This window comes from Crinia signifera, chromosome 2 (assembly GCF_055691185.1).
Source record: "Crinia signifera chromosome 2, ASM5569118v1, whole genome shotgun sequence".
In the NCBI taxonomy this organism is placed as follows: Eukaryota; Metazoa; Chordata; class Amphibia; order Anura; family Myobatrachidae; genus Crinia; species Crinia signifera.
In genome coordinates this window covers 68,649,207-68,676,414 of record NC_139218.1, presented here as the reverse complement: position 1 = coordinate 68,676,414, position 27,208 = coordinate 68,649,207, and the positions used below count along the sequence as shown (strand labels likewise).

Sequence of the window (27,208 nt, the reverse complement as noted above, 5' to 3'; positions counted from 1 at the left end):
AGGTAAGCAGCACTTATGTGCCTAACAATGCGATTAATTGCAGTTAATTGCAAAAAATTTTATGATATTAAAAATTGTAATCGTTGCCCAGCACTGCTAAAAATATAAAACAATATTTTATCCAACGGTGTTGTTGACTTTTCTCTAAATTATACTATTTTACTTGGAAATGAAGAAAACAGGTGGTAACATTATTGCAAGTCTTAAATAATCTGAAATACCATGCAACACGCTCTCTGTAACATCCCACACACCCAGTTAGGGCACTTAGTAAAGTAAAGGCTGGTATTTATATCCTGGCGCACAGGATTCCCAACAGTGAGAATGCTCTCAGTGGCTTCCCGACATTCCCGCAGCCTAATCCCTGGTGAAAATGTTTTATATACTGGTTACATGCATAAAATATTGGAAGATAAACTTTTTTTTTTGTTATTTTTAAGATGCGGGAATATTGCTTACGACTGAGGAACATGCTCTCCAGCAGCTGTACAAAGGAAGAAATCTCTACAGCTTTGGACACTATGATAGAGGAGGTAAGTGCTGTTTAGGCGTCTTCTGGGCTTGCTTATTATATGATTTGCTTTGAAAGCTTGTGCTAAATAAGAGGGTTCTCTGTTTCTGTCGTCCTGATATTGATCATACCTCCCAACATTTTGTGAAAGTATAGATTGAGAACTAGGCACATGTTTGAAAAGGAGATGTGGCCTCAGAGGAAATGCAGTTCTTACAATCCATGCCCCCCATTTTTGCCTACGTGGGGAGCATGCCCAGTGTTCTGTGAGCTGCTGAAGGGCCCTAAGCCCCCTTCTCCTGTGAATACATGCCATGCACATGCTCACAGAATCTATTCACTGCTTGCCCTGCTAAGCAGAGTAGCAGATGAGAGGGGAACTTCCACACCTCTGCAGGACACTATGGTTTGTTAGTGGGACAGCACCTGAAAAGTGTGACTATCCTGACAAAATAGTGGCAGTTAGGGGGCATGTTTTGGTGTTGGAATGTGACCAGCCCAAAAAAGTGCATAAGTACAGATGTGTCCCTGTACAGATGTGTCCCTGTACATCTTGCCTCCTTTCACATGAAATAGCCCTCCTAGTCGCGCCATGCCGTGGTGCCAGGCGTCCTTTTGCAACTTTTTTTTAATTAACCCCTTCCTGACAGAGCCAGTTTTTGCCTTCCTGACAGAGCCTTTTTTTTCCAAATCTGACATGTATCACTTAAGTGGGTATAACTTTTTTTTGCTTTTACTTATCCCAGTGATTTTGAGATTGTTTTCCCGTGACACATTGTACTTTAAATTAGTGGTGAAATTTGGTCGATACAGTTTTTTTTTGGGGGGGAAAAATACCAAAGTGTCGTGAAAAAATGGAACATTTTGCTATTTGCAAAATGTTCCATTTTCTGCTTGTGAGACAAATAATCATATCACTCAAAATAGTTAATAACTAACAAAGACCATATCTATTTTTTATTTTTAAATCATTATTTAAACCGCCTTTATTTTTTTTGGCCGCTAGGGGGCAGCAGAGTCTAAATTTTAGACTCAATGCATTTCAACGGTGCTTTTGGCTATTAACTTTTTAACGGCCAATAGCAGCGATCGCCCAAGACGGGAGGCATCGCTGCCCCCCCTGGGCAATGAGGGAGGATGTCTGCTGTCAGGGACAGCAGACATTGTCCCTCTGCCACCTCGTCTCGAGACGGGGTGGCAATTTGAAATCATGACGTACATTTATGCCATGTGTCGGAAAGTACTTCCCGACCATGACGTAAATGTACGTCAAATGTCGGGAAGGGGTTAAAATGCAGTAGAAAAAATAGAGTAAATATGATACACAAGCACTTTCTGCTGATTAAAATATGTGGCATACCTTTATTTTGTGTTTGATCAAGGCTGTATCTGCATATGAAATGTTATGGTGCACTTGTCTTTTTTAAGGTATTTTAATGGCTACAGAAATGTAATTGGAAGACTGGGGGGAGCCTAGGGCAGCTGTGTCCTCATGGGGAAGAGATGCCACATTGGTTGAGTCTAAAAAGGTTGCAATAATGTCCTCCGTAGGTCGGGTCCTGTTTGAGGTTGTATAGTTGCTCATAATAAGCAGCAAATCTCTATGATATCAGGGTTAAAAATGATGGACCTTTCAGGATCAAGCGCACCTTAATCCTGCAATTTTTTCCAATTCTGTTTACAGACAAAAAGCTTGCTTGCTTTATTGCCAAGGGCTTACAAGTTCTGATTCAGTTAAACCATAGCCATCCTGCCCTGGACAAGGGACAGGTCTCTGCCAAATATGCTGGGAGAGTCTTGTTTTGGGGTTCTGCATGTTTAGTTTAACCATATAACTTTAGGAGAAACCTCCTGAGAAGGACAAAAAAAACACCCACGTAACTAAAAGCAAGAACATGAAATCGCTGATGATGGTAACTGAATCAAGCCATGAAAAAGTCTCAGCAAAGTGAAGATGCTGGAGCCACCCACTCCTGGGGGACAGGTTTGGGGGTGGAGGCAAATACCTCCTCCACTCGGAAGCTTCTGCAACGGAAGAATCTCCTTCTGAGTAGTAATGGTTGTAGAAGTTCAATTCTGGAGAATCATGAGTGTTGTCAGAAAGCCTTTTGAAGAGCTGTGGTAATTGGACGATAAAGCCTTTGAGTAGCCAGTGCGCTATCCAGAAAAAATAGTAGTTTAGCCAGACATTTGTATAAAGGGTTGGAATTGAGAGCTGCCCAAAATATTTGTTCCCAGAGATAAAAAAAAAAAGTTAACTCAATGACCTGCTTCTCTGGGAGCCTCAGCCGGGGCTTGTTTACATTTCCAAAGCCTGTGAATCCTGTCAGTGCGGATGTTTGTAGCTGAGGCAGAGGGCTGCCTAATCATAGAGCTCTGCATTTGACACTTTTTGCGGAATTTGTCTATTTTTAATGTTATTTTTCAAGACGACAACCCCCCTCCCCCACATTTGAGTATTTTAAATGAGCTTTAAAGGTGTTTTTAACATTTGTAAAGCTCATGTAAATAGTTTTGGTGCTAGAAAGTGTTTTTTTCTAGAAGCCATATATTGTTGGAACCGTTTTTTTTATGTGAGTCTACAAATGCTAGTAAAAGGGCATAAAAATGTGCAACATCTTACCTTCCCACTCCATTACAGGACAGCGAAAGCCCCTGCTGCATTGTTTGGACAGTGTCTTGATGGGCCCTGATACAGATGAAAAAAGATGGACCTAATGCTAGGCATACACTTTACAATTATATGGTCGATCTGCCCAATATCACCAAATCACCAGATAATTGTGTAGGACCAATCCGAAAATATAGATCGGTTGGACGTGTCGGAGCATGCAGTGTGTCCATCCTATGCAATACTGTTCAGAGAATGAAAAACAACTGTACACTTCCACCACTAGATGGCAGCATAGTAGAAGAAATAGGGATAAAACTTAAGTAGAAGAAACGTTTATATACATAAAGTTCAGTTGTAAGAGAGAAAAGAACAAAAAGTATCCTCATGCAGAGATCTACATTAACGCGATTTATGTAGCACTTGATCATTTATCGTGCGTATATGTGTCTAATACATACTGCGCATGTATCATAATGTATTTACAATGGCAGCGACAGAGAGGACTTCTTTGCAAAATGATTGGATGGTAACGGTAGTGACATCTAAAATTGCGACTGCAATCCCCAGGTTGTGGGAACCTACTTCCTACAGTCGTACTGCACAACCATAGAACTACTCAGAACGTTGATAATTGGCTGACCTGCAATGGATGCTGCATGCCAGATGTAATACAGGGTGAGTCCGGCGGACGTAGAATGCTGGACGAAAGGCAAAACCATGCCTTGCAAATTTCTGCTCCTCTAAAGAAAAAAGAAAAAACTTCAGAATTCATCCAGCATCCTGCGCAGCCACTGCAGTCGCACTGCATTACATCCAGTCTTCCGTCTTCATAGGCAGCCACTGTAATATGCAAGGCTGCCAGTGGCCATCTTAATACAAATCCAGGCAACAGAAATGTTTGCATATTTTTGCACAGCTCCTGTGTACACATCTACAGCTTCAAATAAATGTATGTACATCTTTATATGGTGCTTTATTTTGTATATCACATGCAAATATACAAAGCACAACAAACAAAATGTAACCAAGGTGTAAAGAAAAAGTATAGAGTAATAGATTGAAATTGTGCAATTAAAAACTTGCTGTGCTATGTACTCTTATAGTGTAGCAAATATTTATAAACGTTTTTATTATGAACTTGGAGTCTGTACATTTCTAGTAACTGATGCCACAGCCCTTCTGGCAACTTTTGCTGTGGAGTCAGCAAGTCGACTCTTAACTACTTATTTTACCATTATAAGAGTCCAATGTCAGGGGCACGGCTGTCGAGCTAGCGCGACAGCCGTGCCCCTGTCCCGTTCTCGGTGAGCTCGCCTGGAGCTCGGCAGTCGGGATTCAATGTCCCGGCCGCCGAGCGGCGAGAAGGGGGCGTGGCCGCGAGTTGCAGCCGGGAAGTGACGAGCTGCAGCCGGCAGCTCGTCACTTCCCGGCTGTTCTCGGCAGAACGAGCCCGACAGCTAGAGATGTCGGGCTCGTTCTGACAGGAAACCCTGTTCAATGCTGTCGGGGAAGACAGCATTGAATAGGGCCCGTCGAGCATCTCCCCCACGGGAGATGCTCGACGGCGATTGAATCTCCCCCTAAGTCAAAGGTTGTGCTTACCTGCTGGCAGCCATTCTCATAGTGCCCTTGTTAGAATCTCATAAAGAGTAAGGATCCCCTTTACATTACATATTTATATTTAATTTAGGTTCATGCAAAAAAACAGTAGAACCCCAGTTATCTAAACAGGATCTAAACAAATAGACTTTAATGAATATATTGTTTTAGTGTACAGTTTATTGTCCTGTATCCTTATTTTGAGTTTGATCTAGTATACGATCTGTATAATAATACAAACCCTTGACCCTAATTAGTTTGGATAATTGGCATCTTAACAGTATATTAATGTTGATGGATTGGCTAAATGTCCTATCTCCATTCCCTGATTTTGACAGTGTTTGTGACCTTTAGAAGTTTCCCTAATATTTGCCTCTCTCATCGTTACATAATGCTTAGCTTTTGTGATCATTATTGTTGTTGACAAGTAAATCTTTATCAACTGTTACACGTGTTTTACAACTGTCAAGAGATAACCTTTTGGGTACATATATTTTCAGATCTGTTATCTCACACACTTTATTTTCAGATCTAGTTTCCGTTATCTCTAATGATGTTAATCATTTAAATATAGTAGTCTCGTCCCTGGACTTTATATATTGGACACTTGGTTGGTACACCACTGTGAATGATTACATATCTATCCACCAACATTCCCCCCCTTTATTTATTCTCTAATTTTGAATGTTTTAAAACCGGTTGTAAATTTTCCGGTACTTGTGTACAATCACGGCTCCCACGATGTCCATCGCATAGTAAAAAAAACGCATCGCATGCGATTTTTAACAGAAATGCGTCCAAATGCATTGAAATTAGTATCAAACATGTTCAATGGCCCCCAAATGTAATTTTTCAGGCTGTACCACCCCCACTATCAACGCAAACCCGAAGCGTGGCGGTACGCATCCTACGACCTTTTCATACCCCCACTATCCACGTCGGCGTGGAGTTGAGAATAGAAAGTGTGGCGAGCGCAGCGAGCCACCGAGCCCGAAGCGTGGCGAGCGGACACGGATACCTTCATAGGTATACGCGTCCCCTCGCGGGCTTCACAGGTGTCCGTGTCCCCTCGCAGGGCTCGCTGCGCTCGCCACGCTTCGGGCTCGGTGGCTTGCTGCGCTCGCCACAGTTTCTATTCTCAACTCCACGCAGACGTGGATAGTGGGGGTACGAAAAGGTCGTAGGACGCGTACCGCTGGCCCTCGCGGGCTCGCTGCGCTCGCCACGCTTCGGGTTCGCGTTGATAGTGGGGGTGGTACAGCCTGAAAAATTACATATGGGGGCCATTGAACATGTTTGATACTAATTTTAATGCATTTGGATGCATTTCTGTTAAAAATCGCATGCGATTTTAAAAAAACAACTGCTTAAAACGGCAAAAATCGCATCCCATCGCATGCCACTACATATGGCATGCGATAGGAGCCGTGAAAGTACACAAGTACCAATTTTCCTTTTGCAGATCATGTTCCCTACAGTAGTATAATGATACATTCACACTGGAGCGATGGGCCAACGTGCCAAAATCTGAACGTATTCCGGTCAGCCCAGAATGGTCCAGATCCTATTCCATTCTTCTTTTGCAAAAACAAGGTTGCTAGTGATATCGCTAGGTTTGAGGGGGATACGCAGCTATCCCCCGATGGGGGAGATGGCTGCGGGGCCCTATTGTATGCGGTCTGATGTGAAGCATTGGTTGTTCAGTGGTAAAATTCTCGCCTGCCTATTCTATGCGGTCTTCCTCAACAGCATTGAACAGGGGATCTCGCAGAACGAGCCGACTTCACAAGCAGTCAGGCTCGTTCTGCCGGGAATTGACAAGCTCCCAGCCGTAGCTCGCCACTTCTCGTGGCCACGCCAGCTTCTCTTCCTGCGGCAGGCGGGACATTGAGCAGACCGAGAACAGGACAGGGTCACGGCTGTCGGGCCAGCTCAACAGCCGTGACCCAACATTGAATACCCCCCTTAATATGCAGCACATCAAACCTAGCATCTGCCAATAGCGACCAAGGAAGCATCCAATCACACACACTGAGCGATTTGATGTTACAAAACGGCAAATCGACCCAACATTGCGCATATTGTGTACCCTACTTAAGAGCAAGTGTACACAATCACCTGTCTTTTACTGGAATACAGTACTGGTTTATGGGGCCCATTCGTGATGCAGAAATCTGGGCAATCCCTCTTATGACATGGTCATGGGATCGGAGAAATCCAATGTGTTGGATTTCCCCCCAACTCGTTGATTCCGACCAAAATATGGTTGAAAATTAAATTTTTATGATGCTGTATTTCCATGATACACCAGCAGACTGCTAATCACTGATGGCCACTGGTCAGATTGGCAGAAAGGGAATCTGGTCGTGCATATGTGGCCCACATTAGTCGGATACAGTGGAGTAAAACTGATCATGTTTTCTAAGTAACTCATGCTGCCCTACTTTCTGCTAAACGGTTTCCATGGAGGTTTCTTAACATAGAGCAAGACTGTAACTTATTACAGATTTATATAAATTGTCCCATGACGTGGCATATTCCATGTTTGTAGATAAATGCAAGGTCATGCATCTCAGTCTTTGTAATGCCTATGCTAATTACAATGGAAAACATGGACGACATTTGGGGAAAACTGATACCAATATGAAACACAAGTTCGGAATACTAGCTGACATAGCTCATTAGCTTTGGCTGCTACAAAATAGAAATCCAGCCACTAGTCCAAAATATCATTTATAGAGTACAATTTGGGCCCAGCACTGTAATAAGCAGACAAGAACATAAAAGGGTTCAGATCATTTGAATCTAAAGTTTAAAAACTATAACACAATATACAGTTGTGCTCATCAGTTTACATTCCGTAGCAGAATTTGTGACTTTCTGGCCATTTGTCGGAGAATATGAATGATAACTCACAAGCTTTTCTTTCACTCATGGTTAGTGGTTGGGTGAAGCCATTTATTGTCAAACAACTGTGTTTATTCTTTTTAAATAATAATGACAGAAACTACCCAAATGACCCTGATCAAAAGTTTACATACCCCAGTTCTTAATATCGTGTATTGCCCCTTGCACATCAATGACAACTTGAAGTCTTTTGTGGTAATCCCTGTCCCATATACACGCACACAGGCAGGGTTTCTAGTGCTCATTTTTGTTGGGAGCCAATTAGCCTACCAGTTTATTTTTGGATTGTGGGAGGAACCGAAGTACCCGGAGGAAACCTACGCAAGTACGGGGAGAATGTACAAACTCTGCACAGTTAGGGCCTTGGTGGGAATCGTACCCATGACCTCAGCGCTGTTAGGCAGTAATGCCAACCATTACACCATCCGTACTGCCCCAAACCCATATCTAGCCCTGTTAGCCAGATGCTGCCTATATTAACAACTGATTTCAGCAGGGGCTAATGCAGTGTTGCATGGAGGTCCCTTTTGCAGCTGGACCTTTCTATATTTCATACTGCACATGCCCCATAGCCATAGTAACTTGGAGTGGTTCAGAATCTAAAGGTCCATACACACTGGGTGACTATGCCCAGTGTGTATGAACAGCGATGATCATTTTCATCGCTGGGGGGGGGGACCGCTCAGTGCATACACACTGAGCGGCTTTCCCCCTGCCCGGCGCCTACTGCGGGGGGCAGACGGCTTTGCATAGCGCAGCGATATGCACAATGCACTGCATCTGTGTGCAACTCAACCACCCTGTGAGTAGAGTTAAACAGAGGACTCTGAGTAATGTTTCTGGTGCAGCCAATATTATCATGGCTTTAATGTCTGAAGTAACATCTGTTCTGCATGTAGCTTGTAGGTCACTGATCTACCACTGAAAAAGTTCATGTCATAGTTAAAATTTTTGGCAAGAATAGTACAGGAAGAAAAGCGCTTTATAGATAAAATGATTATATCTAGCAAAGGTTAGTGAATCATTCTTGTTTTACCAGCAGTTTAGTGTATGACCTGTAATTCTTAGAAAATTGTTTATTTTCATATAATTTTAACCCTTTGAGTGCAAAGTGGGTTTGTCAAAATTGGTGTGAAAATTGCCAAGCAAACCTTTTTATTCATCAAAATGACCTGTACTGTTTACCTTGTATAGGAAATATAAACTTTTTTTTTTTTTACACAATATTTGATCATATCAATTCATATAACAAATGTGAGCGACGCTGGCATTTTTATCTGATATCCCTTACAGCAGGGCTCGACAAATACCGGGGGCCAGGTCACCACGGCGACCAGATTCTGCTTCCTGGCGACCAGATATTTTACAGGGAGGGAGGAAGCAGAATCTGGTCGTCGGCAGCCCGACCACCCGTCTCCCCCGTCCTGTCAGGCCAGTGCAGCGCGATCCCCGACCGCCTTGACCGCCCCCTCCCCCACCGTGGCCCGGCGCTGGAGCTCCGTCTCCGTCCCCCTTCCGCATTGTTGCAGGAGCTCCGTTTGTGAGAGCCCCCCCTCCACCAGGCCGTGTGAGCTCCGTGAGAGCCCCCCTCCGCCAGGCCATGTGAGCTCCGTGAGAGCCCCCCCTCTGCCCCGGCCATGTGAGCTCCAGCCTCCATGACATCCCTCCCCTCTGCCCAGCCACCGGTGCTCTGTCCCCCCCTTTGCCCGACCACCACAGAGCACATTATGGATGTGTCACTACTGGGGGGGGCAGGCATTAGGGATGTGGTACTGTGGAGGGGCATTACCTGGGCCATGTGTGTGTGGCCAGGGGAGGTAGAGGGGCTGGGTGTTTTATTAGGAGGAGGGAGAGTTTGCCTGTAACTGAATTTTCACCAGCTGTACCTGCCTGCTATCCCTGTTAAAGGGCATTTTGACCCCTAGCATCAAGCATGCAAGCCCTGGCAATGAGTATGTAGGTAAGCTGCACTTATGTGACATAATATGTACTAAGCATTACAGCGTGCGGTATTATACGTAATGGGCATTACAGTGTGGCTTAATGTGTAATGGGCATGCCGTTGTTTTGTAGAATGTGTCATGGGCATTACAGTGTGTGGCATAATGTGTAGTGGGCATTATGGCATGTGGAATAATGTAATGGGTGTGTGACATGTGTAATAGGCATTGCGTTGTAAAAAAATTTGCGCCTTCGGCGCGCACTGCCCCTGTTTTTAGTTTGTCTGGCTCCTACACTTTCATCCTGGCTCCTAGATTTTTTAAGAATTTGTCAAGCCCTGCCTTACAGAGCTGTTGGCACTCAAAGGGTTAATGGAAAAAAATTTACTTAAGGTCCATACACATGGGGCGAATATGCCTGCAGCCACGGGGTCACTGCGGTGGATGGGCTGTCTGTGGCGGTGTCCCTGCAGTGGATGGGAACTAGTAGCGCTTTCCATCCACCGCAAGGACCCCGCCACTGACAGCCCATCCGCCACAGGGACCCAGCGGCTGCAGGGGGGGGTTACAGCAGCAGCCTCGGACAGCATCCCCTCCGTCTCCCCCCTCAGCAGCCTGACAGCTTCCACCCCTCAGAAGCTGCAGACACCCCCTCCTCCCGCAGCAACTGGGGATAGCTTCCCCCCTCTCCCCCCTCAGCAGCCGCGGACAGCTCCCCAAGACGGCCCTGTCCCTTGGCAACCAGCAATTTCACACACACACACACACACACCCCCGGCAATGAGCAATTTCACCCCCCCTGGCAATGAGCAATTCCCCCCCCCTCCCCCCCCTCCCCCTAGCAACGAGCAAATTCATCCCCCCTGGTAATGAGCAATTTCACCCCCCTTGGCAACGAGCAAGCATTTTTCAATGACATCCACAAGAATCAGCAGGGCTGACCCAGGTTCAGTGTAAATGGTGCAGACCCAGGTCGAAGTGCTGTGTAAATGGGGTATAAAGCAGGGTCAGATCCTGGAAACTCCAGTGTTCAAAGACCAGGGTCCGACCAGGGTTTTTGGTGTAAAAGGGGAATTACAGACAATGTAGGATGTAATGCAGTCTGAGTTTGCTGTAGGCGCAGGATGCAGACCTAACTCTGACCTTTTTTTTAAAGCAGCAATCATTTACCAGGTAAAACCATGCCTTCTAAATGATTGCTGCTATTTAAAAAAATGTCCGAGTAAGGCCAGAATCCCACACCTCCGGCAAACTCAGACTGTATTACATCCGGCTGAATATTTGTCATTCGCCTCATTCCCAGTTCCATTGTAAATTTATAATTTTTATCTCGTTTTGAAATGTTAGTTGCATATCTGTAGCTCAGTGACTTGGATTTCAAAGTTATGTGCAGTGTCAATATTGTGAGGCCATTTCTGGCACTACACAGGCATCATGGGCACACTGCGCATGTACTGCGATGGTTTTGCAAGAGACTTGCAGAGATTTATTCACAAAGTGATTGACCCTAAGGCGGCATTTGTGGAATGTAACCAGAAGTGACTACTCAAATGCAGGTGTGTCGCTCCCATTTCTGGGGTGTGTCACAGCTTGTGTCGGCGTTCTTGTACGCAATTACAATGGCTCTGGTGCCTTATTCCATTGTCTATGCTGCGCGACCATAGAGTTTAGGCAGCCTTACACTGGGCCGATTTGGACCAATTCCGACGAATCGGGCCATCAATCGGCCCGAATCTGGTTAGTTTGATGTTCCCTCAAGTCTGATGCGCGTTACCGTGCGCATCGGACCTGAGTCGTGGTTGGACCTGCTGCCGTCCGACCACCTGACCTGGGACCTTCCTTTCGGGCAGCTCGCGGGGTATCGGGTGTCTGTACACTGCTACGAGACATCGCAGCAGTGTATGGCCTCCTTTACTCAGGTGCAATGTTTGTCCGATTGTTCTGTTTTTGTACCCAATTAGTGGTACACAGGCACCTCCAGTGGGCTGTGACCTTTGCATATATTACACATACATACTTGCAGCTGCAACAGCATTTTCACAAGTGCCTGTATTGGTTCCAGCTGGCATCTTGACTCGGAACACGAACATTGAAGGTTCTCCTTGTTCAAATGTTATATTAAAACAGTAGAATCAAGAGAGAGAGAAGAGATCTCAGAACGTTCAGATATCGCACACACAGGGCAATCTGTATTGGTGAACTGCGCCCATATAGAGGGGGTTATAACCTCAGAGGGATCCTCCTCAGGAGTCAGAAGTGATTTTTCACTCATACACTGGGCAATTATCACAGTGTATGCAGATCCCCACTGACGTTACTATGACCTCATAGGCGTAATAACCCCATATGCACGCATACGAACCTGTGTCACAAAGAGCTAGTATTAAGAGGTTTTTCTAACCCGCTCTTGTATACATAACCTGGCCTGTCAGATTCTAACCTTTTTCTGTACAGACCAGGCACACACTGTCTGAAGTTGAATAACAGTATTACACAAACACTTCTGCAATGTCTGCCTGCCACCTTGGTTTTAATATTGTGTGAATCCCACCCTTGTATGTTGTTATATGTCTTCATTTTTATCTCGCAGTTCTTAAAAAGAATCAATAAAAGTTAAATTTTACTCTTGTTTGGTGCACCGACATAGGACATCTCTTCTCTCTCTCTTGATTCTACTAATTCTCATGTCCGATGGTAGCACACCCCCAGTATTGTATTTGCATTGATAAATAAATTACCCAAGGTGGTCCACCCGTCTCTACTCTGGGTCTTGTGCCACCGACAAAAAAAAAACTTTTTTGTAATTTATATTAAAACAGACTCCTCTGCTGATTTAAACTTTACACACACACAAACACACACACACACACACACACACACACACACTTTATTCCAGTCTCTTCATTTGAGGTCAAATGCTTGCTTTATTACTAGCATGCACCTTTAACCACATACAATGGAAAAAGGGGTGGTTGAGACCGTGCTCGCTAAAAACATGCAACAGGTGTAAATATGTATTAAAACATATTATTCATAATAATAAATGTTTAAATACATATTTACACCTGTTGCATGTTTTTAGCGAGCGTGGTCTCAACCACCCCTTTTTCTATTGTATTACTCTCTTTGGGTCAGACTTCCCAAGTTTAGAGACTGCAGCTCCAGCAGAACAACTCCTCCCAGGCGCCCTTTCAGGCCACTTTGGTGACCTATTTCTTTTCTACATTCACCTATAACCACATATCTAGGTACAGTACTAGATCATTTGCCACTATGGCTGAACTGGCTCAGTAGAAGCAAATAATTGAGGAATATCCTATTTAGCGTGTGTGTATGTATGTACAGTATATGAGGTGCACACCCACATCTCTTCAGTTGGAAAGTCTAGCCGAATGCTGTAAGGGGTTAGGATCATTTGGTCTACAGCATGATGGTCGACAGTCATTAGGTCGACATGGGGAAAGGTCATTAGTTCGACAATGTCTAGGTCGACATTCAAAAGGTCGACATGGGGTTTTTCACTGTTTTTTTTACCTGAATGTCAACACAGTCGACATGGACACAGTTTCAAGTGCACCGCATCCCCCCGAATCGCTTGCTGCACTCGCGATGCGTTCGGCACGGTGCCAAGCGCACTATTTTATTCTCCCACCACACCCTAGTAGATGGTAGGGCATGAAATACCGCCTGTCGGGACATGTCGGCTCAGTGAAAAACCCAATGTCGACATTTTGACTGTCAAACTCCTAAACATTGTCGAACTAAGAACCTCTCGAACTAATGACCTTTCGACCTAGAACCATGTCGACCTTTCCCTATGTCGACCCAGACCCAAGTCGACGTAATGGTGTCGACCTAATAACTGTCGACCATCATGCTGTAGACCAAATGACCGTATCCCGCTATAAGGGGGAGACCTTTCTATCTTGTAGCTAGAGCTGTGTTTGCACAGGGCGTCTGTCATTCTTCCAATCTGTCATAATATGTCTATATGCCCTTGTTAGGATAATATTTATGTGTTGTAATCAGAGTTTCAGCTTCCTGTTATGTGGCGCTTTCCAGACATTCCTCCATATCAGGATCTACTCTCTGTTGTGTATTGAGAACCCAACTTCCTCTCTGGATTTTTTTTTGTATGTTTTGTGCCCGAGCATTCATAATTTAATTTGAGCATTAATAATTTATTTATACTTGTGGTAGGGAATATAGACTGTAAGCTCCACTGGGGCAGGGACTGATGTGAATGTTCAAATATTCTCTGTAAAGCGCTGTGGAATATGTGTGCGCTATATAAGAAACTGTTATATAATAAATACATTTTACACTGAACAGCTGATTAAGTCATTCTGGATAGAGCTCCAGCTCTACAATTCCCTATGGGGTCAAACACCAATAAGACCTAATAGCAGTGTGTATAAACAGACAGTAATTCCCTGGAAGATAGATATATATAGATATAGATATATATATATATATATATATATATATGTATGTGTGTGTAGTTAGCAACTGTCATGGGAAAATAAGTATGTGAAGCGAAACAAAAACTGCTAGCTTTTGTACTCTGTTATCAACCACAAAACATTGCAGGTTGCTCTCTGCCTTTTCCTTCTGTACTTTAAGGTCCATACACCCTGAGTGATTATGCCCAGCATGTATGGACAGCAATCATCACTGGGGGGGAAGCCGCCCAGTGCATACACACTGTGTGGCTTTCCCCCTGCCCGACGCTGTCAGCAGGGGGGGGGAGGGGGACGGACGGCTTTGCATAGCACAGGTTATCAGCGCAATAAATATTTAATTAACGGAACCCACTCATTACATATGCACTGCGCTGTCTTATAGCTACTGTCTGTCCTGCTTTCACACTGCATACCTGCTTGAGACCCGGTATTTTTGTGCGGTGTGAAAGGAGTTTAAAACGGTAATATAGCGGCTTTCACCTGCAATGTGAAAGGGGGTTTAGTGGCTCAGACCCGTTTTAAATACTGTTTCAAAATACAGAGTCTTAAACATTTTAGGCAACGTGAAAGCAGTATAAGATTCATTACCTACAATGGTTTAGTTTTGAAGAATGTAGATATTGATGCTAATCTTGTATTTTAGCCTCACAATACCAATTTTTGGAATTTCTTTTTATTAGGTTTACCGAGTGGTTAGTATCTGTGTTGGGAGCCCCCCAGAAACCATCACCTGGGAATTCAGAGACAAGGAGAAGACCTATCACAAGATTGGACCCATCACTCCCCAAGACTTTTACAAGGATCATGTTAAACCCATTTTTAATGTGGAAGATAAGGTGAGGTCACAAAAGGTTATAGATCTTGGTGACACAATGGGGCTTATGCAGAGTTGGATGTACACATCTTTCGACACTGAACATGAGTACCACATTAACGTGCGCATGCCGACCAAATTACATTCACTACGTATGACTACTTGCGCAAATAGGGACAAGACAGATTGTCCAGTAAAGGTGCCCACACACTAGAACTATTTTTGGGCCGATTGGCTGATTTCCGATAAATCGGACGATATATTGTCCGATTTTTCCTATAATCGGTCGAAAATCGGACGATTTTGGTCCGATGCGCACTCCCGTGGATCTTTAGCTGAATCTTCTGATCTTACGTGCTGCACAAAAGATCAGAAGATTTAACAAAAGATCCATAGGATCTTTGGTAAAGATGTGCGCTTGCCTGAAATCTTTTGTCCAGGAAGGAAAAAAGATTTAGGGCTAATTTATGCGCACATCTTACGATCGCAGATCTTTCTAGTGTGTGGGCACCTTAAGTGCGTCTTTACATAAAGGCCCTTATTCAGATTTGATTGCAGTACAAATTTGTTCTCAAAATGGGCAAAACCATGTGCACTGCAGGAGGGGCAGAGAGAGTTAGATTTGGGTGGGGTGTGTTGAAACTGAAATCTAAATTGCAGTATAAAAATAAAGCAGCCAGTATTTACCCTGCACGGAAACAACATAACTCACACAAATCTAACTCTCTGCATATATTATATCTGCCCCACCTGCTGAACATGAACATGGTTTGCCCATTTTGAGAACAAATTTGTCCTGCGATCAGGTTTGAAATTAGGCCCTTTGTGCTGACAGCTTTACAGTATGATCCTTTTGAACCATTGTTTAAAGTTTCTAATCTGAAGGTTGCATTTCTGTTAGTGATCTTCTCATCTAGGACACTTTTTGGCATTAAAAGCTCTATCTTGTAGGTTAACACTCACTTTTACATGAAGACATAGTGGCTAGAGACCACGTTTCAATGAATCAGTTATTTGGATTGTGTCTTTAGACCAGAACCTCACTGCTCCCTCCCTTCTCCTCCTCCTTCCCAGCAGGGGCAGCAGCAGCAGCCTCATACAGAAGTACATTACAAGGCTGCTGCTGACACTGGCCACCAATGATTACAATATTTAATGATTATTATTTTTTTTGCAATCAGCCCACCACACACAGCCAGCGGTGGTGGGGACAGCTTCAGCCCGGGTCGGAGTTCCCCTTGAGGGGGGGACCCATTTATTGGGGGGGGGGGGGGTCCCCCCCACCGCTGGCTGCTCATGCTTTGGCCGAGGACCTTATGTAAAAAAGTGTCCCCCGGCTGTGGTATGACACCGCTGGCTGTTTGTTCCCGGTCCTGGTTTCCAAAATACAGGGGACCCCCTACTCCTTTTGTCCACCGTATTTTGGGAACCAGGACCAGGCTCAAGAGCCTGGTGCTGGTTATAGAAATACAGGGGGACCCCAGTATTTCTGTAACCAGGACCGGCTCAATGAGCCCGGGGCTGGTTATAGCCAGGCGAGGGGACCCCATGCAGTTTTTTTATTTATTTATTTTACTTTTCTATTTTATTACACAGAGAAGCCTGCATGGATCTGACTGATCCATGCAGGCTTAATTAGTATTTTTCCAGCTGTATTTTTTGCGGAATTACCGGCCAAATTCGAGTACTGTTTAGGCTAGCCCCCTAGCACCCTGTAGTACAGCCCAAATAAATTGTATGGTACAAGTGTAGAAGGAGACCATGGTTGTAGGCGCCGCACAGGATGTATCACCCCTAAGTGCAATAAGATATGCAAGAAATTGGGGTGTATTTAAGAGACCAAACTACCTCAAGTTTTTTATTGGTGTAAAAGAACATGTCGTTTTAGTGGTGTTTGGTGGTGCTCCCAGAGCTAGAGAAATACATAGATTTACAAGGAGAGACAGAGAGCTCTTTTTTGGGGCACTCTTACTAATATTAGAGGGTTGAACCCTCTAATATTAGTAAGAGTGCCCCAAAAAAGAGCTCTCTGTCTCTCCTTGTAAATCTATGGTACAAGTGTATGCATTAAAATAAATTGCATGTGATTTGTCACGGGTTGATAAATTACATGCAATATATATGATGCAAAATAAGCCCTAAAATACAGAATCTGACCTGCAGGACTCCTGGGAAGTTCAAGTACAAGGGAAATCTCATGCAATTTCAAGCATCAGATAAATTCTACATATATACATACGTAGTATCTATTACGATACTATTGAAGAGGCAAACCCATGTTACTTTCTTGCTTTTATTTGGTTCCTGATAATGTAAGGATAAATTCTGTCAGATAAGTGTGAGGTTACCTGGTGGCTTGGAACCATGGCCTCTACTGTGCAAGTTTGCTAGTCAGCTGTCTGGTATTTAGTGCACAGATTTATAGTGTTCATTCTAGCACCCTGCACCTGTCAAAACCCCTGCAGTTCCATTTTCCTGCCAGGGGTGTTGCGGTCTGCTCTGGTGGTTCTAGTACACTCTGGTCCATTACAGAGTGTGCTAGATAGAAGAACCAGAGCAGTGAAGCACCCGGGCAGAGAGCGACACCCCAGACAGGGAAAAGAAACTGCAGGGGTTTTGACAGGTGTGGAGAGCTACATTGAACACTAAGGGCGAGATTTAATGCGGCTCAAGTTCAGTGGCAGCTGTCCACCAAACTCAGACATTTTATTTAAAGGGGAATTAACTTACAAGGCATGGTTTTGCCTTGTCAGTTAATTCCCCTTTAAAACAATGGGGCAGATGTATTAAGCCTTAACAAGAGATGAATGCAAGGGTGATAAGGAGAGATAAACATCCAGCCAATCGGCTCCTTACTGACTTTTTTTTCAAACACAGCCTGTAACATGGCAGTTGGCAGGTGATTGGCTGGATGTTTATCTCTCCTTATCACCCTTGGATTGATCTCTTGTTAAGGCTTAATACATCTGCCCCATTGTCTGAGTTGGCGGACATCTCGCAGTGCCGCTGAACTTGGGTGGCATTAAATCTCACCCCAGATGTTTTCAAATTTTAAGATTTAATACACTTGAATGTGCACAACAGCTGCTCACTGCAACATTTATAGATGATGGGAAAATTGAAGGGTTTTTTTTGTACTTTGTTACGTCATTTTTAAACAGTTCGTTGGAATGTCATGTACTCTATTTCTTTCTGTTCCCGTTATCTACGGTTATCTATGTTAGGGTTGTTACCATTCCAGAACGTGATTGGTCTCCTCTCCGTCTTGTTCTGTACTCCTGGATGTCCTTTGGGTCCTAGTTATGCAACGCTTCAGTTTCCAGGCAGCCAATGGAGTATATAGTGGGAGAGCATTAACTTTTTGACCGTAATTAAAGTTCCCTACAATGCATCTGGTTCTGAGTCACAGAGTATCCTCCCCCCAGTGGACTACAACAAAGGGATATAGGATAAATACAAGAATCCCATATGGTCTTGGAATAAATGATAGATTTCCTATTATTTAAGTATATGTAATCCGCTAAAGATATGTCACTGGATAGCTTTCCTATATGTCTTGCTATTGCTATATTTGGATCCATTTGTCACGCTGATCCAGCACATTCTGGAGTGAGCAGAGAACTGTATCCTGACTACAATACATTCAGCTCTCATTTTACTTTGTGTAATCAGTTCTTCCTGGCTCTGAGATTAAGAAAACAGCCCTCCCACCCATCCTCTTCCCATTTTTTGTTGTTTGTTCACCAGAATATCTTACGAAGCCATCACTAAGACCCACACTTGGGGATGCTGGGTTTGTTGTTGAAATTCCATGACATTTCACATGAAGTAGAGTTGTTCATGGCACACGATCTCCAGAATAATTGTTGATAATACAGTTGCTAAGTATGCAATTCTAAACTTAAGGGAGAGACCGCATTGGAAACGGGAAGGTGTCGCCTGATATGTGCACAAGTCAAGAGGGTGAAGGAGTGGCACCGGCATGATGCAATATTATTATGTATTATTCGCTACTAGTGTTATGGATACATCATTCGCTGTGTTCTAAAGGATTGTTCTCAACTCTCTCTCCCCCCCCCCCCCCCTCCCTCACTCCACTCCTGGCCTTCCCAATTTCCCCTTTTTCTTCTCTACCCCTTCTTCCTAGTCTCATTTAAGCACTTTCACTTTTCTCACCCCTGACCCCCCTTCCCCTCCTCTTTTTTTAACTGACTATGCATGGTGAAGAGTACTGTAGGTGTTTAATATAAACAGCACCCTCCTGATATTGTTCAGGCGGATGCAATGTTTTTTTGCGGTCAGTATCATGCTGAGATCTGGAGAGATCAGGCGCACCGCAGCATGGGATAACTGCACACATTCATCATAGAACACCATATTTCATGGGGCGGGAGAGGGAGATACCACTTGGAGAGAGTAGTGGTGTGTACACACGGGGGGAGATTATAGCAAATATCGCTGAAAATATGGTCGCTGAGCGACCATATTGCCAGCGATGGGAGTGTGCACCGGTGATAAATCGCGGGGTGCGTGCTCCCGTTTTCTGCCCGAAGTGATCGCAAGCTCCTGCGACCTGCTGATTTCCACTGCCGGGCTCCCCCGGCAGTTTCTTTTTCATCAGCAACCATCTCTGGTCGCTGATGCAAACGGGACACCGAACGATATATCGCTCAGCGTGAGCGATATATCGCCCCATGTGTACAGGGCTTAGGAATCATCCGCCGCTGAGTGCTCATATCAGGGATAGACATATTATTGCATTCTATAAACAAAATCTTGGAAAATGTTTACTGTTTGAAAGAATATGATTCTCATCATTTATACCCATGTTAATGGTATAATACAGTGGTGTCCAAACTGTGTGACTAGGCACCTTAGGGAACTTGCAGGGGTGCCTCGGGTTGGGGTTGGAGGACCAACCAGTTTTATTTATGGTCGTGTCTTGACCAAATTATTTATGGTCGTGTCAAAGGCCAAACCAGTGCTTGTGGCTTCCAATCCTAAACTATGTGGAAAAACAGAAACGGATACGGTCTCTCACCACATAACTGAAGGATGACATAAAAACAATGACATTGTTACATCCTCAATAAGAAACTGTTGGCCTGGTGTTCTGTAAAAAAAGGTTCTATTACTCTAGGGCACAGTTTGTCAAAGTCCGTCCTCAGGACCCCGCACAGAGCATGTTTTGCAGGTCTCCTCACAGAATCACAAGTGAAATAATTAGCTCCACCTGTTGATCTTTTAAACTATGTCAGTGAGTAATGAGTGCACCTGTCGGGTGACCTGGCAAATGCGATCTTGAGGACCGAGTTTGAGAACCACTGCTCTATGGTGCCTTGACTTCATAACATTTGGGAAACACTAGTATAATAGGTTGAAATCTCTGGCCCTGACAAGTACCTCCTATCTCATTGCAGATCTGCATTGTAAATGATCCTCGTCCTCAAAACAAATATGGCAAACTGTACACTGTGCAGTTTCTGGGGAACATGGTGGAAGGCAGGAGAACATTGTATATTAACCAATCTATTGAAATCTTGAAAAAGTCGGCAGCTGATTCAATAAAAGAAGGAGAGGTAGGTACTCTAGCGCTTACTGATCCTAAATAAATCGTGTATAATTTGTTCCTTTAAGGGGAAGTGTCCACCGAAATTGTATGGATTTCCTTGAAATCTGTTCTATGCATCTCAGTGTAGTAGCCATCATGGCACTGGGAAATGCGGTCCAGACAACTGTGCAGACGGAAACCATTGGACACTTTTCTTGGTACTTGTTTCCTAGAACGGCCACAATCGTGAGTGATCGTGGCTCTTAATTAAGGGACACGATCCTCACGATGTGGCCGATTTTTTACAATTTTTTCACTTTGATTGACAGAAATCGGGTCAATCGGTCGGTCGCGACCAATTAAAATCGGCCGCGATGCGACCGACCGATTGACCCGATTTTTCCATAGACTTCAATGTTAAAAAATCTTTTAACATTGAAATCGGTCGGTCTTGTGCCATTATAATGGCACAAGATGAGATGGACTTGATTAAGTCCATCTCACATAGGGAAAAATGATAAAAAAGGTGAAATGGGCCAATATGACCCATTTCACATTTTTTATGTGCCCGCCATGACCCCACGATAGACGTGAACCCGAAGCGTGGCGAGCGCAGCGGTGCGCGTCCTCCGACCTTTTCATTCCCCTACTATCCACTAGGGCGTGGAGTGAGAATATAATAGTGTGGCGAGCGCAGCGAGCCACCGAGCCCGAAGCGTGGCGAGCGCAGCGAGCCCCGCGAGGGGACGCGTATACCTGTGAAGTTAGACGCGTCCCCTCGCGGGGCTCGCTGCGCTCGCCACGCTTCGGGCTCGGTGGCTCGCTGCGCTCGCCACACTATTATATTCTCACTCCACGCCCTAGTGGATAGTAGGGGAATGAAAAGGTCGGAGGACGCGCACCGCCGCCCCTCGCGGGCTCGCTGCGCTCGCCACGCTTCGGGTTCACGTCTATCGTGGGGTCTAGCACACTTATTAACATTTGGGGGGGCAATTTAAACAAATCTGGTGAAAAAAAAAAAAAATCGGGTGAAAAATCGGTCGATCGGATCGGTCGCATCGTATGCGACCAAATCGCATGCGATGCGATCGATCCGATTTTTTATCTTACGACCACAACGATCTAAATCGTTGTGGCCGTTCTAGGAAACAAGTACCCTTTTCTTCCCTGAATTAACTCTGAATAACCTCTTGCGTTAGATGGTGCAAGAACAAGGTTTGTATACATATGACTTTTTGGAAGATACTTTGAGTAGATTTGCATACTTTATCATTTGGGTCTATTTTTTACAATTAATCCCAAAAAAGTTAGTTTCTAAGTCCTCCGGACTCCAAACTGTTCATGTTTTCCAGGTCTCTTCACAGATTTGTAAATAAAATAAGAAGCATCACCTATCGATCATTTAAAATGTGTCAGTGAGTAATGAGTGCACTTGCTCGGTGACATGAAAAACATGAACATACCCCCCAACATGAACCATTCCATCAGGTACAAAATGCTCTGCTCCTGGACTTCCCTCTTAATGTATGATTGCCATCGCCTGTGTTGAAACAATTTCTCATAAATTTACTAGTTCAACGCAGGTGATGGCAATCATACATTAAGAGGAAAGTCCAGGAGCAGAGCATTTTGTACCTAATGGAATGGGTCATGTTGGAGAGTATGCATGAACTTTTTGGGGTCCTTAAGGCTGAGTTTGAGAACCATTGCATTAAATTTCGTGAACCTTATATCTGCTATATTTCAGTGGACTTACTTTGTAAAGCTGGTTATACTACTTTCACACATAAAATGTAGGAATTTCACAGCTCCGACCCAAGTCTATCAACTTGACCTGCATCCAGGTCTCAGCTGCAAACTCTTATACATGGCACTTGAAACCAAGGTTATTCCAGGATTGTCACTGTTCAAACCAGACCCGGGTTTTCCAGTGACCCATATCTTCCATCAGGCTGTGGACGCTTGGTGATGATGTCCGCCAATTTGTACCTTTTAGGGACCACCTGGGTCATCTTGATGCTGCTCACACAACAGATGATGCCGTTTGTTTCTATTCACACATTGCGGTCTCAGACTGAAAAAACATGGGGATTTGGCCTATGTGTGAAAGGGTTTTAGTCTTTGACCAGGGGTTTCTCTTACAATTTGTATTTTATGTCTTCTGTTCATGCCATTGTGTTTGTGCAGTAATATGAATACTATTATGTACTACAGGCAGTTTGGTTTGGCTGTGATGTCGGAAAACATTTTCATGGAAAACTAGGAATCAATGACATGAACATGTAAGTTTTTAGTTAAATAGGAAGCCTTGCCTGTTGTATTCGTGCTTTCTTAAAAATGACTATGTATTGAAGATAGAGTTGGATAGTAGTCATTTATAACATTAGCTTTCACTATTTGTGAAGTGATCTGTCAGATACCCAAACATTGTTGCTTTGCTTGATTTCTGGCAATGACTAAACACTGGATAACAGGCAATGGTCATTCAGACAAACTTGTTAAATCAGTTTGTTTTAACAAATGTATCTGTAGAATTGTTTTTGACTATTTTGCCGTGTTTGTGAGCAAATGGTTGATTTTATATATGCTCCCATACATTGCCAGACAGATTGTACAGGCAGATCTTTAGGTGTGTACACAGCTTGAAAGTCCGCCTTTATTTGATTCCAGACACCTGTGTTGAAAAACCTCTCTCACCAGCACAGGTGGTTGCAGTCGGAACTGAAGTAGGACGGATAAGAGAATTTTGTATCGTACAAGGGTTCAAGTTGGGTGGTACACCTCTCAAATCGTAACGCGAGCTCAGGGAGGACAGAAACCTCCCGTGGCCACACATCTAAAGATTATCATTTTTACCATCGATAATCTTTGGATGTGTGGACCGCTATGTGATAAATAGAATGTAGGTACACAGTAAGTCCCACAGTGAAAATTAGGTAAGGGAAGGAGCATGGGTTTGCCTGACCGCACAGAATAGTCATGCAAAATTCTGTCAAAATGCTAAATAAACTGTGGTGTAAAATTGTTTTCTTGCTTCGTATACTTCAAGCATTGTTTAAATATCACACTTTGGAAAAAATAGACAACTGAAGCAAAGTATTCCTGTTACATTCTTTCCCTTTCTGACAGTATATACAACTTTATAGCCCACCATGGGAGACCAGAGTAGATTCTAAAAGTGTTCTCCATCAGCCAATGGCCAGTCACTGTAACATGTGCATGTATTACAGTCCGTTGTTTTTAAATTAACTTTGAGATAATGTAGACCATTATTATTTTTGTAGAGAATTCTTAAGTGACAGATCTGGGAAGTGCTAGTTTCAGACATCTAGGAATGTTTTAACTTCCAATTTGTATAACTTTTTTTTACCTTCTGCCTATTCCAGAATGCCACTATATATATGTCATAACCTATACCTCTGTTAACATGACTGATAGCCCAGCATTCTTATTACATTTATGTTGTACCCTCTATAAATATACACTAATCATAAAGCAAATAAGTGAAATATTTAATTAGCCTGCTACTCACAAATATAATCATTCATAGACTTCCTGTGTTACAATGTTTAATATTTAAATAGATCTATATCTATAGGTTTTGTTAGCACCAACAAGAAATCTGTACAAAAGTATTATACTGTTTCTACAATGGGTCATTTATGAATCACAAAACCAAACCGCCACAGTGCAAATGCTCTTTTATGATGTCACGTTTCTAGTTTTGGGCAATTTTACCAACACAGTTGGAGTGGGAATAGACAGTTTGAAGTGCAGACTATTTGTAACTGTTCAGACCATTTCGATTTAAATGGGATTATTTGGATAAACTACAAATAGAGGGAGTGGCTAACAAACATGTTCACCCCCTTTGTGTAGATAGGATATTGTCCCTATATAGTGTTCACTCTAGGAATTTTTTAGGGCAGGGCGCTGTCCACCTGGCAGGGCACTTTTTTTTTTTTTTCAATCGGGAGGGCACATTTAATATTAGAAATGTACATTAGAAAACAAAAAAATATAAAAAAAAATTGCACACTGCACTCGGATTACGCCCATTAAACATTGGCATACTCTGCAATACCAATTACATGTTCTATCGTAATGACAATTACACATTATGGCACACACTGTAATTCCTCTTACACATTATACCACACACCATAATGCCCATTTCACATGATGGCATACACCGTAATACCCATTATACATGATGGCACACATTGAAAGTTCTCAGCGGCATGTCAGCGCGGTGGGGGGCAGCATAAGGGCGAACAGTGCCACACAAACAAAAAGGGCAGGGTGCATTTTGAGGTTTTAAAAATAGGCAGGGTGTGGCACCCTGCAGTAGAAGCTACCTATATGTATATTTGTCTGCATGGCAAATTTGTTGCACCTAAAGAAAAGCATTCCTAAATGGTTGTTGACTAATGTGAACATAAAAAAACACACAAGCTACAAACACACAAAAGTAACACATATAAAAATAAATGAGGGATAAATAAACCAAATAGTGTTTTAGCAGAAAAACTGTAAAGTGGCACTAAAGCAGGTTTGCAGGTTTGACTGATGACGTTTGTACTGTTCCGCCATAGCTATTTTCAGGTCAATGCATAGACCAAGCTGCGTATTAATTTTGTGGAAGAGTCATCATCGATTGTGTTGTAGATACAGAAACTATGAAAAGCGGTTTTATATACAATGTTATTACTAAAGCATATTGATCTCATGTATTTTTATATAATATACCTTCTCTGACTTTTTTTTTTTTATGTTTTTGTCACATGCTTCCAGATTTGACCATGAGCTGGTGTTTGGTCTGTCCGTCAAGAACTTGAACAAGGCCGAGAGACTCATTTTTGGAGACTCTCTGATGACACATGCCATGGCCCTGACTGCTGTCACAGAGAAGGTAGGGGCTGCTTCCTTGTGTGGCATCTAGAATTATGATGTTACAGTCCACATAGATCACATATGATTTATCTACTATGTATGTTATGACCTTCACCCTTCCCAGTAGAAGGGGGTCAAAGTTACACAATTCTGCTGTATCTCTGCCTGCAGAAATCTATTTGGTTTTTGCAATAAACGGGACCCTAAGAAAAGGAACCCTGATCTTCCCGACCCCCATATTTGTTTCAAGAAAATGCTAAAGCCGCTTAGTTTTCTCATCTAAGAAAGTGTGTACGGGACAGCAGTGAGCGCTGCTGGATGCTGCTCATCTCCTGGTATTACTAAGAGATGAGCGATGGAGAGGACGGTTTCCATATCGTCCTGCAATGGAAAGCCATCCACCCCAGGGGAAAATGGCTGGGCAGGGGGAAAAACGCTCAGTGTGTATGCAGCCCAGCTATTTACCCCATCATCGTGCACCATACACACTGGGCATAATCACCCAGTGTGTATTAAGGCATTTAAATGTCCTGACAGATGAGCACACATTACTTCTCATGATATACATAGGGTTGCAAGTTCCCCTCATAGACAGAAATTTGGTTTACAGGCTGCTTGATATTCTTTGAAAATGTTTCATCTAGTATTTGGTTTTTGTCGTTTTTATTTTATCACTTTGATCAATTCTGACTCACAGTAAACTGTTGTTGTTACACCAAAAAGAAGAAACAACAGACCATGTGCACAGCAACTAGTGGTACAGTTATCAACACAGAGGCTATTCCCACCGCCTCCATGAGTAATGCGCACACAAATTAGTAAAATACCGCTGTTAATACCGATATTATATGACCAAGGAGACAATAAGTGGAAAGCGCAGGTTACGTAATGTGTCCGTAACCTGCTTACCCGTTATACCTAACTGCGTGCGAACAAAACGTAGCGCAGCGCAGCGTACAGTCTATTGTATGTTATACACCAAGAACCGATACCTTAATAAGAGATCCTTTCGCAGGACTTTGTCTCCAATTGTGCGAATATACCTTAAAGGACAGAGTCCGCAATGTAAGGACAGAGTCCTAAATGTACCTTATCGCTATTATGCGAATAACTAGACACGACCACTGAATAGAAGTAAGGAGGTTAGAACTTCCGTAAAAAGATTGTATTAAAGTCCCTAATGGACAAAAGGGGGTTACAGAAATAAGAATAAACAGGTATAACAAGTGATACAATACAATAACAATGAATACTAAACAAACTCTGCTAAGGGGAAAGAATACAAATACAAGACACAATCAGCCAACAATAACTACAAGGATAAATACCGTGATAAATGCAACCGTTTACCGTGGTCATCTAGTATGTGAAAAGCAGTCCGGTCAGAGCTCACTATCGTTCAGGAATGAGCGATAGTCCGGTAGGAAGGTCCAGGGAAAGTAGTTGTGCCGAAGAGACCGAGCCTGCTCCGGGTCGCCTATCTTATAGGGTCAGAAGGGGGAGGTCAAAGGCCATTCTCATTGGTCAGAGATCATATGTCCGGTCCACTGTGATTGGAGGTTAGACGCTGTACCTGGTCTGACCAGGTGCAGGGGAGTAAACTTTAAGAGTCCTTTGTTTGGTGGTTTCGGCGTCAGCAAGGATAAGAACCGGTTTTATCTGGTTTCCTTTGTTAACTACTTACAACAGAAACTGTCTCTGGGATATGGAATATGTCCATAACTATCGGACAGTGTACATTGCGAAATATTCGCAATGACCGGAATACTTCGCATAATGAGCTGAACGGAACGGTACTAAACACGATATAGACAGGTGTGTGCAGGGCTAACTAAGCTATGTGTGGCGTTCTAAACCTTTTAACTATATTTCATTTCGTGTAAGTGTGTTATTATGAATTTATGTGTGATAGTATG

General features: G+C 43.4%; 1 protein-coding gene across 1 annotated transcript in view; it reads left to right on the top strand.

Moving 5' to 3' along the window:
* Positions 1–27,208, top strand: part of BLMH (bleomycin hydrolase) — a 63,231-nt gene that overhangs the window by 17,071 nt on the left and 18,952 nt on the right. The window contains exons 6-10 of the mRNA XM_083172308.1: positions 441–533; positions 14,715–14,870; positions 20,269–20,427; positions 22,614–22,681; positions 25,194–25,311. Coding sequence (XP_083028434.1) covers positions 441–533; positions 14,715–14,870; positions 20,269–20,427; positions 22,614–22,681; positions 25,194–25,311 — 594 coding nt within the window. The remainder of the gene's footprint in view (positions 1–440; positions 534–14,714; positions 14,871–20,268; positions 20,428–22,613; positions 22,682–25,193; positions 25,312–27,208) is intronic.